Source organism: Equus przewalskii, chromosome 3, assembly GCF_037783145.1.
Source record: "Equus przewalskii isolate Varuska chromosome 3, EquPr2, whole genome shotgun sequence".
In the NCBI taxonomy this organism is placed as follows: Eukaryota; Metazoa; Chordata; class Mammalia; order Perissodactyla; family Equidae; genus Equus; species Equus przewalskii.
In genome coordinates, this window is record NC_091833.1 from 1367450 (window position 1) to 1386978 (window position 19529).

A 19529-nucleotide genomic window follows, 5' to 3' on the forward strand; every position below is an offset into this window, starting at 1 on the left:
CTACTCCTATACCAACACACAATAGATTTGGCCAAGTTCTACCTTAATACAGAACTCTATCACTAAGTGTTCTCTCATTCCCCTCAAACAACACAATCATTTTGAAATCCTCGGTTTCTGCACATATATGCACTCTCCATGGAAAGACTTTCTCCCCATTTTCTGCCAGGCAAGCTCCTGCTTATCCTCCAAGATCCTGTGAAGTCTCTCTGGATTCACCCAGGCAGAGTTATTTGTCCCACTTCAGGGCTCCCTTAGCACTTTGTTCATATCTCTGATTTAAATAGCTACCTCCTTATACTATAATTTGTCAGGTCCTACATCTCAAGAAACTCCCCCCGCCCTCACTAAACTGTGAATTCCTCTGGGGAACAGGAGCAGTAATCATTCATCAAAGTGTCCCAAGTACCTAGCACAGTGTCTGGATTGACAGTTACTCAGAAAAAACAAGTTAAATGGATGAAAGGATGGAGGAATGAAAGAATGAATAGAAGTTCAGTTTATTCTCTTCCTGTTAAGAATACCCTTTAACATTCCACCAAGAAGACATAACATTTATTAATATATGTGCATGTAATATAGGAGCACGAAGTGCATAAAACAACTATTAAGAGACATAAAGGGATACATTAACAGCAACACGATAATGCTAGTGGACTTTAATACCCCACTACGTCAATGGATAGATCATCCAGACAGAATGTGAACAAGAAAACAGTGGCCTTAAACACTAGACCAGATGGAGTTAATAGATATATAGAGACATTCTATCCAAGAGCAGCAGAATGCATATTCTTCTCAAGTGCCAGGAAACATTATTAAAGATAGACCAGATAATGGGAAACAAAGCAAACCTAAATATATTTAAGAAGACTGAAATTACATGAAGCTTCTTTTCTGACCACAACAGTATAAAACTAGAAATGAACTGCAAGAAAAACCTGGAAAAGTCACAAATATGTGGAGAAAAACAACATGCTGCTGAACATCTATTGGATCAATGAACAAGTCAAAGGAGAAATCAAAAAAACATTCTGAGACAAATGGAAACGAAAACACATCATACCCAAACCTATGGGATGCACCAAAAGTGGTACTAAGAGAGATATTTATAGTGGAACACACTTACCTCAAAAAACAAGAAAAATCTCAAACAAACAATCTAACGATACAACTAAAATGACTAGAAAAAGAAGGAATAACAAAGTCCAAAGTCAGTAGAAGGAAGAAAATAATAAGAATCAGACCAGAAATAAATGAAATAGAGACTAAGGAAAAGAGAAAGGATCAATGAACTAAGAGCTGGTTCTTTGAAAAGTTAAACAAAATCAGCAAACCGTTAGCTAGACTCTCGAAGAAAGGGAGAGAGAAAGATCAAACAAATAAAATCAGAAATTAAAGAGGAGAAATTACAATGGATATCACAGAAATACAAAGGATTATAAGAGAATACTATGAAAACCAAACACCAACAAATTGGAAAACCTAGCAGAAATGGATAAATTCTTAGAATCATACAACCTCCCAAAACTGAATCAAGAAGAAATACAGAATCTGAATAGACCCATCACAAGTAAAGACATTGAAACAGTAATCAAAAACCTCCAGAAAACAAAAATCCAGGACCAGGCAGCTTCTCTGGTGAAATCCATCAAATATTCAAATATTTAATACCTATCCTTCTCAAACTCTTCCCCAAAAACTGAAGAGGATGGGAGACTCATCTTACAAGGCCAACGTTACTCTGATACCAAAACGAGACAAGGACAAAATAAAAAACAAAAATTACAGGCCAATGTCACTGATGAACATAGATGCAAAAATCCTCAATAAAATATTAGCAAATCAAATACGACAATATGTCACATGAATCATACACCACCGTCAAGTGGGATTTATTCTGGGGATGCAGGGATGGTTCAACATCCACAAATCAATCAATTTGATACACCACGTTAACAAAATGAGGAATAAAAATCAACGATCATCTCAATAGATGCAGAGAAAGCATTTGACAACATAAACATCAATTTATGATAAACACTCTCAAGAAAATGGAGATAGAAGGAAAGTACATCACCATGATAAAGGCTGTATGTGACAAACCCACAGCCAACATCATACTCAACATTAAAAACCTGAAAGCTGTTCCTCTAAGAATAGGAGCAAGAGAAGCAGGCCCACTCCTGCCACTCTTTTTCAACACAGTAGTGGAAGTCCTAGCCAGAGCAATTAGGCAAGAAAAAGAAACAAAAGTTATCCAAATTGGAAAGGAAGAAGTAAAACTGCCACTATCTGTGGATGACATGATTCTATATAGAGAAAACCCTAAAGAATCCACCAAAAAAACCTATTTGAAATAACTAACAAATCCAGTAAGGTTGCAAGGTACAAAATCAACATAAAAAAATCAGTCACATTTCTATACACTAACTTTGAACTAACAGAAAGAGAAATCAAGAATACAAACCCATTTACAATCAAAACAAACAGTATAGAATACCGAGAAGTAAATTTAACCAAGGAGGTGAAAGACCTGGACACTGAAAACTGTAAGACATTGTTGAAAGAATTGAAGAAGACGTAAAGAAACAGAAAGGTATTCCACATGGATTGGAAGAATTAACATAGTTAAAATAGCCATATTACCTATATCAATCTATAGATTCGATGCAATCCCAATCAGAATCCCACCAACATTTTCCATGGACATAGAACAAAGAATCCTAAAATTTGCATGGAACAACAAAAGACCCCGAATAACAAAAGCAATCCCGGGAAAAAAGAACAAAGCTGGAGATATCACACTCCCTGATTTCAAAATATACTACAAAGCTATAGTAACCAGAAAACATGGCACTGGCAGAAAAACAGACACACAGATCAACGGAACAGAATTGAGGGCCCAGAAATAAAACCACACATCTACGGACAGCTAATTTTCAGCAAAGGAGCCAGGACCATACAATGGAGAAAGGAAAGTCTCTCCAATAGACGGTGTTGGGAAAACTGGACAGCCACATGCAAAAGAATGAAAGTAGACCACTATCTTACACCATGCGCAGAAAGCAACTCAAAATGGATTAAAGACTTGAACGTAAGATATGAAACCCTGAAACTCCTAGAAGAAAACATAAACAGTTAACTTTTTGAGATCAGTCTTAGCCATATCTTTTTGAATATCATATCTCTTCAGACAAAGGAAACAAAAGAAAAAATAAACAAATGGAACTACATCAGACTAACAAGCTTCTACAAGGCAAAGGAAACCATCAGCAAAACGAAAAGACAACCCACCAACTGGGAGAACATATTTGCAAATCATATATCCAAATGGGGGTTAATTTCCAAAATATGTAAAGAACTCATATAACTCAGCCACAAAAAAATGAACAACCTGATCAAAAATGGGCAGGGGATATGAACAGACATTTTTTCAAAGAAGATATACAGATGGCCAACAGGCACATAAAAGATGTTCAGCACCACTAATTATCAGGGAAATGCAAATCAAAACAAGAATGAGATAGCACCTCACACCCGTCAGAATGGCTATTCTTAAAAAGACAAGAAATAACAAGTGTTGAAGAAGATGTGGAGAAAAAGGAATCCTCATAGAATGATGGTAGGAATATAAATTGGTGCAGCTGCTATGGAAAATGGCAAGGACATTTCTCAGAAAATTTAAAATAGAAATGCCATATGATCCAACTATTCCACTTCTGGGTATTTATCCAAAGAACATGAGAACACTGATTCAAAATCATATATGTACCCCTATGCTCATCGCAGCATTAGTCACAATAGCCAAGACTTGGAAGCAACCCAAGCGCCCATCGACAGATGAATGGATAAAGAAGACGTGGTATATGTATCAATGGAATACTATCAAGTCATTAAAAAAGGACACAATTGTGTCATTTGCGACAATATGGATGGACTTTGAGGGTATTATGCTAAGCGAAATAAGTCAGAGAAAGACAAATACCATATGATCTCACTTACATGTGGAAGATAAACAAAGACATAGGTAAGGAGAACAGATTGGTGGTTACTAGAGGGCAAGGGGGTGGCAGAGGGGCAAAAGGGTCAAAAGGGCACATGAGTATGGCGAGAGATGGCAGGTAGACTTCTTGTGGTGAACATGATACAGTCCATACAGAAATTGAAATGTAATGATGTACACCTGACATTTATATAATGTTATAAACCAATATGACCTCCATAAAGAAAAAAACTTAAAAAAAAAGAATGCCCCTTACATATGTCTGAAACATGGGGAGACTAGCTTTGTTTTTAATGCATCATCTTCCTCAGTCTCCATGCCTTGGTGTTCCCACACAGCTAACATGCACTGTCAAGTAGGAGCACTAAGCTGGATGATGTTTGTCCTAAAGTTGATTTCTGAGGAAATAGAAAGTGCGGAGAAGAGGCTGAAAGACCCAGTGCTGTCTGCTTCACTGACCGGACGCCTGGCTTACTTCTCACTTCTCCACTGCCTGGAATACGTAGCCTGTGAAGAAGTGCTTCCTAACGTCCAGCCCAAAACCCCCCAGGACTTTACCCAGTGGGTGCAGAGAGGAGAATAAACCACATGAAGACATGAGAGAATATAGTGGCCACAGTGCAAATGCTTAATGGTGAACTGAAATCTGACCAACCCCATCAGGATTTTAAACAATAAAAACTATGCCTTTCTTTTGTTTAGGACATGATATTTACAGAGCTCTTGTGTATATCAGGGCCTTATTCGGTTCTCAAGACACCTCAGCGAGGTGGGCCAGGCGGGCACGAGTGGCCCAGCATGCCAGGGAGTGATCAGAGGCCCAGAAATTGGGGCATTGGCCGCCAGCTACGCAGAGGTAGCCCCGCCTGGCATCCTGGTCCCGGGGTCCTCCCTGGAGCCCCTCCTCTGCACCAGGCTGGCCTCTGGCCCAGCACTCACCTGATGGTTCCTGAGAACAGGACGGGATCTTGAGGGATAATAGAGACCTTGGACCGCAGGTCCTCCAGGCCGATGCTGCAGATGTCCACACCATCGATGAGAATCCGGCCTGCCGCTGGCTCCACCAGGCGGAAGAGAGCCACCCCCAAGGACGACTTCCCTGTTGGGCAAGAAACACGCAGGGCCTCAGTGTCCTGAGTCTGCACTAGGGGCAACACAGGTCACACCTGGTGTTCACACCTGACCCGCTCTCCTCCGTGGCCCATTCTTTGTCGTGGTGAGACCTCAGAGGGCAGAGAAGGGCTGGAGTCTCTGCTCCCAGAGGTGCCCAGAGCCGTGAGCAGCTTTCTTACAACCCAGATCAGAGGGCACGAATGGAGCCCCAGCATTAAAATCCAGGCCACAGAGGTGTTTTCTTTCACACACAGTGTTACTGTTATATTTTAAATTCTTTGCCAGCATTAAAAATATCCAAAGATCCTATGTACAGAAATTCAAGGGGCCAGCCTGGAGGCGTAGCAAAGTTTGCACCCTCCACTTCATCGGCCCAGGGTTCTCAGGTTCAGATCGTGGGCGTGAACCCAGCACTGCTTGTCGAGCCGCGCTCTGGCAGCATCTCACATAAAACAGAGGAAGACTGGCACAGGTGTTAGTTCAGCAACAGTCTTCCTCAGGCAAAAAGTGGGAGATTGGCAACAGATGTCAGCTCAGGGCCAATCTTCCTGGCAAAAAAATTTCAAATTGCATGCTTCTCTTGAAACTCAGTAAAACCAGCAACACTGGCCCCATGTCCTCCCATCAACAAGCAGTCAGAGCCGATGGAGCTGCTTCCTTGAGAGAGAACAGTGATCAGTTCAACACACTGCCCCCTCCACCAACCCCCCCACCCCCCCGGCTCCTTTCATCACACGCCAGACCCATTTCACTCATCTCTGTTACTTGCCAGTTCCCAGAGGCATGTGAGTTTTCAACCTCTGCTCTAAAAGATAAGGTCAATGTCTTGTTCACCTTTATGTTCCCATTGCCTGGCAGAGAGCAGGTGCTCAGTAAATTACTGCTGAATGAATACAGTCAATTGGAGCAGTATCTACTGAGAGCTGGTCTATGTCAGACCCCAGCCCTCTCAGGCCAGTTGCAGGCGAAAAACGGAAAGGGAAGAACACACTCAAGAATACAGGTGGAAGCTCCTCACCCTGCAGCAGCACAAGTCCTACAGGGGCCTAAGGAGGTGGAGACCCAGGAAGATCTAGTCATCCCCGAGGTCTACCTGGAGGTGGCTCCTCTGGGAGCACAAGGTGGGGCAAGAACCAAGTCTGAGTAGTGTTTCTGAACAGTGTCTTTGAACAAAGCAAAAAGTGAGAGGGAGTGACGCTTGGGCCAGACTCTCAAAAGTGATAGGAGAGGAAGGGAAGGAAAGAAGTCTGAAAGCAGAGGGGGAAACGAAGGAGGCTCGTAAGAGAAGTCTAGGAAGGGAGGAGCAGAGGAAGGAAAAGGGGACCCAGATTTCCCTCCTTGGCCTGCTCTCCACCCTCGCAGAGCCCCTGCACTGCCCCTGCTTAAGAGCTCCTCCTGCCACCCTGTTGGCCTCAGAGCCCAGGCTACCAGAGCCCGGAGACCCACTAACCCTGTTACTCTGTGGAGTTCTTCCCTCTCTTCCTATTCCTTCCATGGCATTCACCACAACCTGTAATCCTCTTATTTCTTTGATGACTTATTTAACATCTGCCTCCTCCACTGGATCCGTGGCAGCAGGGACTCTGCGTTTCAGGCACCAGGTCTGGCAAAGGGCCACCACAAAGTGAGGGCCCACCAATATCTGAGGGGTCACTGAGCAAATGCCTGTGTGAAAATAGGTCCGACACCCAAAGGCCAAAGTTGAGGACATGGGGCGTTGCCCCAGGAGACTCACCAGAGCCGGTCCTGCCCACGATGCCCACCACTTCTTGGCCGTGAATCGTGAGGTTGATGCCATTGAGGACAATGGGTGTGTTGTCTCTGTATTTCATCTGATAATCCTGGAAAGTGATTTCTCCACGCTGTGGCCACCCGTGGGGACAGCTCCCGCCTTCTGTGTGTAAAGGAGCCTCAGGGGCACACATCTTGTTTGGCAGAAAGAAAAAGAAATCAATACTTATCATTAATCTCTGCCCAACCCCTGCTGAGCCACTGGTCTCCAGCGTTAGGTGTGTGACCCACGCCAGCCTGCCCTGCACCTTGGTCAAGTCACAGCTGTGTGATCAGAGGAACACCCCAAGAGGAACATCTCCGCCCCCACTCACCTGAAATGCACATCATTTTCTCTCCAAAGAGTAAGAAACCATAGAGCAAGCTTCCTTGTATTAACATAGAGAACTTTTTCTGATTTACTGTGTGAGGCTCTAAAGAAATCGACTCCAGAAGAATGATGATTAAGAGCAGGAGAGCAGACTGATCCCATGGGGCCTGTTTTACAGCTCAGAGCCCTTGTGCAGATTTATCTTCTCTCTATCCTCATCCTGTTAGCTGGGCAATTTTAGGTGCATTTCACAGGCAAGGAAAGAGAGGCTCAAACAGGTTCAACGACTTGCTGAAGATCACACAGCTGATGAGTGGACGACTGAGGACTCCAACCCAGGGCCGCCTGACTCCAAGCCCATGACTCTGCATCAAGCACAGGTGGGTGTGTGGGGCAGGAAGGATGACAGAGAAGAAGAAAGGCTACCCAGCTCTCCACTTCCGGTACAATGTCACAACACGCTTCATCACTGGTAAAGCTGCACAATTCACAAATTCCGCTCATGTCACAGGGGCAAGAGACCTGGCTTTAGAGGGCTCTGCCAGCCCCTGGCTGTGTAATCTTAAGCAAGTTGCTCAGCCTGGACAAGTCTCAGTTTCCTCTTCCAGAAAATGGGGTAGTAAGTCAATCAACATTATAAAATTCTTTGGTGATTCCATGAGCTAATATATATATACTAACATTGAGCACTTACTAGGGGCCAGGCACTGTGCTAAGTGCTACACATATTACATCATTTAATCTGGGCTAACAACCCAGTGAAGTAAGCACTGCAACCGTCCCATTCCTGAGACAGGGAACAGAGCGGCTGTCTAAGTTGCCAGTGGTTAGACAGCTGATTCAAGTGTCAAAGCTTGGACTTAAACCCAGGCAATCTGGCTTCAAAACCTGTGCTCTTAACTATGACATAAATAGAAGCAATAATAACAACAATCATTATTGTCATTGTTATTATCACTATTGTTACACTTGGACAAACCTCTCATTTCCAAAGAGGCCATATTATTCCCTCTCCATCCGGGAAGAGTGTGCAGGATCTGGTCAAAATGAGCCGATGGGTATGGAAAGGCTTCCAAGAGATGATGTACATGGGCATGGGGAAGGTGGGGAGGAAGGGTCCGGGACACTGGTGGTCTCCTGGGAAAGTCTCAGGGCCTGCAGGTGCTGGAATTTGCAGGGGCCACAGAAGCTGAGCCCCACACTTGGACATGGAGCCTTCCAGAGGTCCCCACACCAAATCCAGACCCACACCCCACCTTCATGTACTGCAGCGACTTCTCCACAGCTGTGAAGCACGACTCTGTCTCTGTACCAACCCGGGTGATGGCCTGGAAGTTGACCGTCAGCTGGAACAAAGCAGAAGTGTCAGATCAAGAGGCTCCTGGGGGTGTGCTCAGGTTCTCAATGGTCCTGAAAACCACCAGTTGCCATTCTCCCTGAACGACTCCTCAAACCAAGACAATTTCCCTAGAAGAATGGAGCAGATGCCTCTGGTGCCCCCTGAGCCCACTTCTGAGGCTAGCTGCAGCTGTGGTGGGCAGTTGTGAGTGAGAACCCCACCTATACCATTCCACCTGAAGTGCTTTCTGCGCAAAACCTTCATCCACGCCACAGGAGCCCACTCAGCCCACGAAGGGTGCAGTCCAGAAACACAGGGGAGGTAATGCCCATGGGAGCAACCCTTGACTAATGGAGAAAGGAGCCAGTCAATAAAGGATCCTGTCCCTCGGCCTTTGGGGGACAATCTTAGGAGCGTCCTACATGCTTCTCAGGAGATCTCAGTAGAGTTGAGTGCTGGTGGCCTACAACAGTGACCTCAATGACACATTCTCAGGATGGTGTTCCTCTTTCTTGTCTCACTCTCCTGCTCCCTCAGTCCTTTTCCTAGGAGCATCTTTCAAATAATCTGCCTACACCCAAGTCCATGACTCATGCTCTGCCTTCAGGGAAACCCCGGCTAGGAGGAGTCTCAGGGACTCTGGGAATGGAAGCACCACAGATGAGGAAACTGAGGCCCAAAAAGAGGAAATGGCATACATAGAATCACCTGGAAGCTGGAGGCAGAGCTGGAACTGAGACCCCACTCTTTACCCTCTCCAGCTCCCGGCCCAAGATGTGGGCAAACAGGTGATGCCGACAGTGCTGGGCAACAACTCATTGTACATTCATTCAACAAATGCTGATGGAGGACTATATGCCAGGGGCTGAGCCAGGCTCCATGTCCCAAAGTGCAACAGACACAGGCCCTGCCCTCAAGGAGCTCCTAGTCAGATGGGGAGACAGACAGGTCAACAGAGAATGGCAGCACAGAGGGATGCACTGCACGATGGAGTCAACGTGGAGTGCCATCGGGGCTCACAGGGCTGTCACCCAGACGAGAGCCCCAGGCAAGGGTCCTGGAGGAGTTGGCACTGCAGCTACATTTCTAAGGAGAAGTGGGACTTAGCAGGCTAAAAATCGGTGGGTAAGATTGTTCCACATGAAGATGACAAAGTCCTAAAAGTATAAAATAGCAGGGTACACTCAGGGCCCTGCACGCCAATGGGCTATAGCTGAAGTGAAGGGTACCAGAAGGGGAGAGAAAGCCCTATATGAGTCGGAGAAGGTGAACACCATCCTGACATGACACCAAGTTGGGAAAGGAGGCCAGGGAGACCCCAATCAGGGTACCAGACACAGCTGGCTGCCTGATCAGTAGCTGGCTCCTGTTTCACCCTTGCCAGCACACCCTCCATCACGCTCAGGGACCTGGCAGCCTGGTGTTCCAGGGAGGCTTTGTTAGTTCAAACTGATCACATTAGTTCCACTCCTCTTGCCAATGATTGGTTTAGGTGTGAGGCATGACACAATTCTGACCAATGAAGCATGAAGACGCGTCAAACAGGAGCATTCTGGGAAACTGCTCCTTGTTCTTAAAAAGAGACACATGAGAAAAGTTATCTTCCCTCTAGCCTTTGGTGGTCTTGGTTGAGGATGCATTGCTTGGTGCTGTAGCAGCCATTTTGTGACCTTGAGTAGACAATCCTGAGGACAAAGCCAGGCTGTAGACGCCAGAACAGAAAAATGAAATGATCATGGGTTCCTGCTAGGCCACTAAATGAGCCAACAGAGAACATACTTACCATAGACTTCCAGTTACATCAGATAATAAGTCCCCACACTGTCAAGGCTCTTTAGAAATGTTTTATGGCTTTCAGCCAGAAGCACCTCTAGTATTTACATCTCTTAGGGCTGCAACGTGACATGGTGTGATTCCTGCCTCCCAAAGCTTGAACATAATTTCCTCAAGAGTGCATGCAGAAGTCAGTGAGATACCAGGTTGACCAGAGGAGAGAGCACATACTGGGGTCAAGGGGCCAGAATTGAGGGACCTGAAAGTAAGTTTCACAGCTTAGGTTTGGTGCATAAGGAGACGGGGAGTCTCTGAAGGTTCTGAACAAGGCAGTGACATGAGGAAACTGAGTTAAAATTCACTCTGCAGTGATGTCGGCATCATGGCAGAGGGAGTCATTCCCTTTGTCTCTCTCCTCTAAGTTACAACCAATCGGACATCCATTGACCAACAAAGGACTCTCTGCACAGCACACCAGGACACCTAAGAGATCCACGCACCCATGCAGCTGAAGGTGGGTGGACCAGACCTCCAGGAGGCAGTGGAACTAGGGGCGCAGCCTCTTCCCCTCCCCCAGCAGCAGCAATCCAACACACAGATCCTCTCATCAGCAAGTACACCTGCTAAAAGAGGCAGGGGCAGACACAACACATGTGGCTTAGGTCTTGCCCCTCCTCAAGCACTGGCAGGTGATGCACATGCTCTGAGAATTCAGGACACAGGGTGGAGTTGGTGACCCAGCCTCCTCTCCCTCCCCCAGCAGTGGTCCAGTCTCTCCAACAGTGGGGACAGTATACAAAACTTGGATTTTCCCAGCTGGGGCAGGATACCTTGACCAGAGTTTTCAAAACACACTGGCTCACACCAGAGACCAGAGGCTGGATGAGCGAGCAGCAATGACAATCTCTCCCTGCTTAGCACCTGACGCCCCCTTGCCAGCAGAGGCAAGTGGAACCTGTGACAAGAGGCTCCAAGAATCACAGCAGAACTGGTGACACAGCCAACAGTGGTGGCACACCCAACACCATCTCTACCAGCATTGAGGGCTACACACAAGTCCCTGGGTCCACAGGCCCCTGACAGCAACAGTGACACTCATGAACCCAGCACCCCTGGCAGTCGTGCAGCCACCAACCCAAACAACCCAGGAGCAGCAAGGTGTGTACTGGGCAGCAGCAGCTTAGCTCCTGGAGAGCCTGCAGAGAGCCAGTGGGGGAGCATGAGACCCAGGCAACCTGGGAAGCAGCAAAAGTGTTCACAGCTTGGTGACCCTGGTAGCAACACCTCAGCTGCAGTGACATCATAAGAAGCAAGGCATCAGCAACCTCAAAGGCACAAGTGGCACAAGGAGGGCACTGATGACACCTCCAGCAGAGGCAGTGGAGGGTGGAAAGTGCAGGCTCTCAAACACAACCAGAAGCAGCTCAGAAGCAAAGTAACCAAAGCCGCGCCCAAATAAGAATGGTGGTTGCCATCACAAATGCACCAGCAGATGAGCAGCTCTTCAGGTACCACGAAGACACACAGCAGCACTGCAGGACAGAAAGAAAATGACAACTTCCCAGAAAATAAACTTGAAGTCACAGAAGATTACAAGCTAACAGACAGAGAATTCAAAATAGCTGCCATGAAGAAACTCAATGAGTTACAAGAAAACTCAGAAAGACAGTTCAGTGACCTCAGGAGTAAAATTAAGAACACAAGGAGTACTTCACCAAAGAGACTGAAACTCTTAAAAAAAACAACAACAACAGAAATTCTAGAGCAGAAGAACATAATTAATGAGATAAAAAATAAAATAGAAAGCATTAAAGATAGAGCAGACCATGTGGAAGAGAGAACTAGTGCGTTCAAAGATAGAAATCTAGAAATGATTCAGGCGGAAGAGGAGAGAGAACTAAGATTCTTTAAAAATGAAGAAATTCTATGAGAAATATCCAACTCAATTAGGAAAAGTAACATAAGGATAATAGGTATCCTAGTAGGAGAAGAGAGGGAGAAAGGAGCAGACAGCTTATTCAAAGAAATAATAGTGGAGAATTTCCCAAACCTAGGGAAGGAACTGGATGGATAAGTACACGAAACCAATAGAATTCATAATTATCTCAATGCAAAAAGACCTTCTCTAAGGCATATATTAAAATTGTCAAAAGTCAATGACAGGAGCCAGTCCCGTGACAAGAGGTTAAGTTCACACGCTCTGCTTTGGCAGCCCAGGATTCGCCAGTTCAGATCCTGGGCATGGACGGATGCTCATCACACCATGCTGAGGTGGCGTCCCACAGAGAGGAACTAGGATCACTTACAACTAGGATACACAACTATGTACTGTGGCTTTGGGGAGAAGAAAAAGAGGAAGATTAGCAACAAATGTTAGCTCAGGGCCAATCGTCCTTACCAAAACAAAAAAAAGTAAATGACAAAGAAAGACTATTAAGGGCAGCCAGAGAGAAGAAAATAACTTACAAAGGAACCGCCACCAGGCTTTCAGCAAATTTCTCAGGAGAAACCCTATAGGCTGGGAGAAAGTGGAATGATGTATTCAAAATACTGAAGACAGAAACTATGAGTCCAAAATACTCTATGCAACAAAAATATCCTTCATATATGAAGGCAAAAGAAATGCTTTCCCAGACAAATAAAAGCTGAGGGAGTTCATCCCCATAGACAACCTTACGAGAAAGGTTGAAAGGAGTCCTCCTACCGGAAACAAAAAGGCAAAGGTTTACAAAGCTTAGCACAAGGAGATAAATAGACAGAAAGAATCAGAAAATTGCAGCTCTAAGTCAGAATAGGTTAGTAAACACTTAACTATAAAATACAGGATAAAGGGAAAGAAAGTATCAAAAATGGCTGTAACCACTTAATTTGGTCATATACTCACATCACAAAAAAGAATAATTAGTGACAACAAAAACATAGAAGAGGGGGCTTGCCCTGTGGCCAAGTGTTTAAGTTCACATGCTCTGCCTCAGAGGCCCAGGGTTTTGCTAGTTCAGATCCTGGGCACAGACACAGCACCACTCATCAGGCCACACTGAGGCAGCATCCCACATAGCACAACCAGAGGCACTCAAAACTAGAACATACAACTATGTACTGGGGTGCTTTGGGGAGAAGAATTAAAAAAAAAGAAGATTGGCAACAGTTGTTAGCTCAGGTGCCAATTAAAAAAAACAAACATAGAAGGGGAAGAGGAAAGGATGGAACCTGCATGGGCTAATGGAGATAAGAGGCTGTCAGCAAAAGGACTATCTCATCTGTGAGATATTTTATACAAACCTCATGATAACCACAAAAGAAAAAAATCAGAGCAGAGTCACAAATCATAAATAAAGAGAAAACTGGGAAAACCATCACAGAAAACCACCAAACTGAAATGGCAAACAAAAACACGAGGAAAGAGAAACAGTGGAAATATAGAACAAAGAGAACACAAAAGATAAAATGCCAGTATTAAATCCCCATACACCTATTGTTATACACTCTAAATGTAAATGGATTGAATTCACCAATGAAAAGACACAGAGTGGCTGAATGGATTAAAAAACAGGATCCAACAATATGCTGTCTCCAGAAGACAGATCTCAGCTCTAAAGACAAACACAGGCTCAGAGTGAAGGAATGGAAGATAATAAGCAAATGACAACCAAAAGAAAGTAGATGTAGCCATATTTATATCAGACAAAACAGACTTCAACACAAAAAAGATAAGAGGCAAAGAAGGACATTATATCATAATAAAATGGACATTCCACTACAAAGAAAAAATACTTATTAATATATATGCACCTAACACAAGAGCACCAAAGCATGTAAAGCAACAATTAATAGACATAAAGGGAGAAACTGATGGCAACACAATAATACTAGGGGACGTTAACACCCCACCTACATCAATGGATATCATCCAGACAGAAAGTCAACAAGGAAACAGAGGTCTTAATTAAAACACTAGTCTAGACAGACTTAATAGATATATATAGAACATTTGGTCCAAAAGCAGCAGAATACACATTCTTCTCAAGTGCATATGGAAGACACTCAGAGATAGACCAGATGTTTGGAAACAAAGCAAACCTAAATATATTTAAGAAGACTGAAATCATATGAAGCTTCTTTTCTGACCACAACAGTATAAAACTAGAAATGAACTGCAAGAAAAACCTGGAAAAGTCACAAATATGTGGAGAAAAACAACATGCTGCTGAACAACAATTGGATCAATGAACAAGTCAAAGGAGAAATCAAAAAAACATTCTGAGACAAATGGAAACGAAAACACATCATACCCAAACCTATGGGATGCACCAAAAGTGGTACTAAGAGAGATATTTATAGTGGAACATGCTTACCTCAAAAAACCAGAAAAATCTCAAACAAACAATCTAACGATACAACTAAAATGACTAGAAAAAGAAGGAACAACAAAGTCCAAAGTCAGTGGAAGGAAGAAAATAATAAGAATCAGACCAGAAATAAATGAAATAGAGACTAAGGAAAAGAGAAAGGATCAATGAACTAAGAGCTGGTTCTTTGAAAAGTTAAAAAAATCAGCAAACCTTTAGCTAGACTCTCGAAGAAAGGGAGAGAGAAAGATCAAACAAATAAAATCAGAAATCAAAGAGGAGAAATTACAATGGATATCACAGAAATACCAAGGATTATAAGAGAATACTATGAAAACCAAACACCAACAAATTGGAAAACCTAGCAGAAATGGATAAATTCTTCGAATCATACAACCTCCCAAAACTGAATCAAGAAGAAATACAGAATCTGAATAGACCCATCACAAGTAAAGACATTGAAATAGTAATCAAAAACCTTCAGAAAACAAAAGTCCAGGACCAGGCAGCTTCTCTGGTGAAATCCATCAAACATTCAAATATTTAATACCTATCCTTCTCAAACTCTTCCCCAAAAACTGAAGAGTATGGGAGACTCATCTTACAAGGCCAACGTTACTCTGATACCAAAACGAGACAAGGACAAAATAAAAAACAAAAATTACAGGCCAATGTCACTGATGAACATAGATGCAAAAATCCTCAATAAAATATTAGCAAATCAAATACGACAATACGTCACATGAATCATACACCACCGTCAAGTGGGATTTATTCTGGGGATGCAGGGATGGTTCAACATCCACAAATCAATCAATTTGATACACCACATTAACAAAATGAGGAATAAAAATCAACGATCATCTCAATAGATGCAGAGAAAGCATTTGACAACATAAACATCAATTTATGATAAACACTCCCAAGAAAATGGAGATAGAAGGAAAGTACATCACCATGATACAGGCTGTATGTGACAAACCCACTGCCAACATCATACTCAACATTAAAAAACTGAAAGCTGTTCCTCTAAGAATAGGAGCAAGAGAAGCATGCCCACTCCTGCCACTCTTTTTCAACACAGTAGTGGAAGTCCTAGCCAGAGCAATTAGGCAAGAAAAAGAAACAAAAGTTATCCAAATTGGAAAGGAAGAAGTAAAACTGTCACTATCTGTGGATGACATGATTCTATATAGAGAAAACCCTAAAGAACCCACCAAAAAAACCTATTTGAAATAACTAACAAATCCAGTAAGGTTGCAAGGTACAAAATCAACATAAAAAAATCAGTCACATTTCTATACACTAACTTTGAACTAACAGAAAGAGAAATCAAGAATATAAACCCATTTACAATCAAAACAAACAGTATAGAACACCGAGAAGTAAATTTACCCAAGGAGGTGAAAGACCTGGACACTGAAAACTGTAAGACATTGTTGAAAGAATTGAAGAAGACGTAAAGAAACAGAAAGGTATTCCACATGGATTGGAAGAATTAACATAGTTAAAATAGCCATATTACCTATATCAATCTATAGATTCAATGCAATCCCAATCAGAATCCCACCAACATTTTCCATGGACATAGAACAAAGAATCCTAAAATTTACATGGAACAACAAAAGACCCCGAATAGCCAAAGCAATCCCGGGAAAAAAGAACAAAGCTGGAGATATCACTCTCCCTGATTTCAAAATATACTACAAAGCTATAGTAACCAGAAAACATGGCACTGGCAGAAAAACAGACACACAGATCAACGGAACAGAATTGAGGGCCCAGAAATAAAACCACACATCTACAGACAGCTAATTTTCAGCAAAGGAGCCAGGACCATACAATGGAGAAAGGAAAGTCTCTCCAATAGACGGTGTTGGGAAAACTGGACAGCCACATGCAAAAGAATGAAAGTAGACCATTATCTTACACCATGCGCAGAAAGCAACTCAAAATGGATTAAAGACTTGAATGTAAGACATGAAACCCTGAAACTCCTAGAAGAAAACATAAGCAGTACACTTTTTGACATCGGTCTTAGCAGCATCCTTTTGAATATCATTTCTCCTCAGGCAAGGAAAACAAAAGAAAAAGTAAACAAATGGAACTACATCAAACTAACAAGCTTTTTCATGGCAAGGGAAACCATCAGCAAAACGAAAAGACAACCCACCAACTGGGAGAACATATTTGCAAATCATATATCCAAACGGAGGTTAATTTCCAAAATATATAAAGAACCCATACAACTCAAGAACAAAAAAACAAACAACCTGATCCAAAATTGGGCAGAGGTAATGAACAGACTTTTCTTCAAAGAAGATATACAGATGGCCAACAGACACATGAGAAGATATCAACATCATTAATTGCTAGGGAAATGAAAATCAAAACTACAGTGAGATATCACCTCACACCAATGAGAATGGCTCTTACTAAAAAGACAAGAAATAACGTGTTGGAGAGGATGTGGAGAAAAGGGAACGCTTACACACTGCTGGTGTGAATGCCAACTGGGGCAGCCGCTGTGGAAAACAGTATGGAGATTTCTCAAAAAATTAAAAAGAAATACCATATGATCCAGCTACTCCACTTCTGGGTATTTATTCAAACAACATGAAAACACTAATTCAAAAACATACATGCGCCCTATGTTCATTGCAGCATTATTCACAATAGCCAAGACTTGGAAGCAACCTAGGTGCCCATCGACAGATGAATAGATAAAGAAGATGAGGTATATATATTTACTGGAATACTACTTGGCCATAAAAAAGACAAAATCGTGCCATTTGCGACAACATGGATGGACCTTGAAGGTAGTATGCTAAGTGACATAAGTCAAAGGGAGAAAGACAATTACCATATAACTTCACTCATATGTGGAAGATAAACAAATAAATACATAGATAAGTAGAACAGATTAGTGGTTACCAGAGGGGAAGGGGGTGGAGGGCAGGCGAAAGGGGTAAAGGGGCACATATGTATGGTGACAGATAAAAACTAGACTATTGGTGGCAAACAAGATGTAGTCCATATAGAAGCTGAAATATAATAGTGTACACCTGAAATTTACACAATGTTATAAACCAATGTGACCTTAATAAAATAATTTTTTAAATGAAAAGCAAAATTCACTCTGGTGAGAGTGCATAAGGTGGATTGGAAGGGGTTCAGGGCTTGGGGGGCAGATGGGGAGGCTGGGAGGTTATTACCCAAAACAGAGATGAGAAGAGGGCAGCAGATGTTGAGAATAAAGAACGGACCCAGGGCCATTTTGAAGCAAAGTCAGGCCTCGGGGCGGAGCTTCTCATGAGTTTCCTTGTGGGGAACAAGCTGGGGAGACCTTTGAACGGGTGCCTGTGGTCCACAGTGCACCCTGGGAGAGATGAGCCTCTGCCTGCACCAGCTCTGGACGACCTTGACCCACACTTTGCCCGCCCAGCCCACGTGCTGCAACAGCCAGGCAGATTTCCAGCCTGAGTGACTCCAAGTCCCCTGAGACACCAGTTTGGCATCTCTCCCCAGAGTTCTGGAAGGCTCGGAACAACTCTGCCCTGGTGCACGTGAGCATGTGCTCATTCATGTGTGTGTGTGTCCATGGATGGTGCGCGTCAGAGAGAGGGACAAAGAGACAGAGTGAGTGTGGTCCCTGTGGACAAAGCTGTCTCGTCCTCGCTGTGGGAATGTGAGCAGTTACTTAACTCCAAAGCTTTGGTTTCCTATCTGTAAGCCAGAAACCACAAGAGCTCACAGTGATCCAGCCTTTATCTCAGGCCAAGCACTACTCCAGGGGTTTAATGTGTACTAACCCTCACGTTTACACACATTCCTCACAAGTCCGTGATTTTGGAACCTTCATTATCTCACTTTTACAGATGAGGAATCCCAGACACGAGAAGGGCCACAGACCTCCCCAAAGCCCCACGGCTGACAGCGGGCAGAGCCTGCTGTGAAGCTGCACGCCCACACCACACGTTCTCAAGCACTTTGTGGGACCTCGCGGAGCGCAGCAAGCATTCAAGGGAAGAAAGCCCCGCCAGTGCCCAGCACAGTGCCGGCCCAGCACGAGCTCCCAGTGAATCCCACTGTTCCCACACTGGTCAGCTGCTGCCAGCGTGAGCTCTGCCAGCTGTCTGCACGGCCTGTGCGCCAGTGGAAGTTTCTGCACACACTGGCATGGATCTATAAGCACAGGACTGTACGTATGTGCAAATGTGTGTGTGCTGCAGGGCTGAACAAGGAGCAAGCTGGAGCCCCTGCACACCCAGAGAACACCTCGGCACTGGGGCACATGAGATCTAAGGCAGGTTAGAGAGAGCCACACAGCCACAGCTGGACAGTTAACAAACACCCCTAGGGGGTGCCCTGGAACTGAGCAGCCGGGGTTCCCTGAGGCGGCTGCTGAGCCAGCCTCTGGCCTCACAGGCCTTCACAGATGGCCCCTGCACAGGACTCTCTGGACAGAGACGTTGACCAGCCACTCTCTCTCCATGCCCCCAGCATGCCAGGTGTAGAGGAACCCAGGCCATGAGGTACACAGACTGCTACATCACAGTCCCCTAGAGAACAGGTTTTTAAGATTAGGTTCCAAGCTCCTGCCTGACTAGGACCTGACACTGGACCCTATGGCTGTGCTCTGGCGTGTGGCCCTCCCACGGGCCCAGAGGGGCCCAGGCTGAGTAAGCCTGCGAGGCTGGGAACAAGTGCTCTGTTTCAAGTCTTAGGCACTTTCAAGTCTGAGAAGCCCTGCTCCAGGGGAGGGCCTGGAACACCACCTTTGAACACCCTTCCCAGACAACTCAGAAGTGCAACAAGAGAGTCAGGCTATGAACAGTGAAGTGAAGA

General features: G+C 44.2%; 1 protein-coding gene across 12 annotated transcripts in view; it reads right to left on the reverse strand.

Annotated features, from left to right (window-relative positions):
* ABCC11 (ATP binding cassette subfamily C member 11) overlaps nucleotides 1-19529 on the reverse strand; it is a 72722-nt gene that overhangs the window by 5093 nt on the left and 48100 nt on the right. For all 12 annotated transcript variants that reach the window (XM_070613627.1, XM_070613626.1, XM_070613622.1 and 9 more), the window contains 3 exons: nucleotides 8477-8566; nucleotides 6855-7044; nucleotides 4946-5105 (listed from right to left, as the gene is read on the reverse strand). In XM_070613627.1, coding sequence (XP_070469728.1) covers nucleotides 4946-5105; nucleotides 6855-7044; nucleotides 8477-8566 — 440 coding nt within the window. The remainder of the gene's footprint in view (nucleotides 1-4945; nucleotides 5106-6854; nucleotides 7045-8476; nucleotides 8567-19529) is intronic.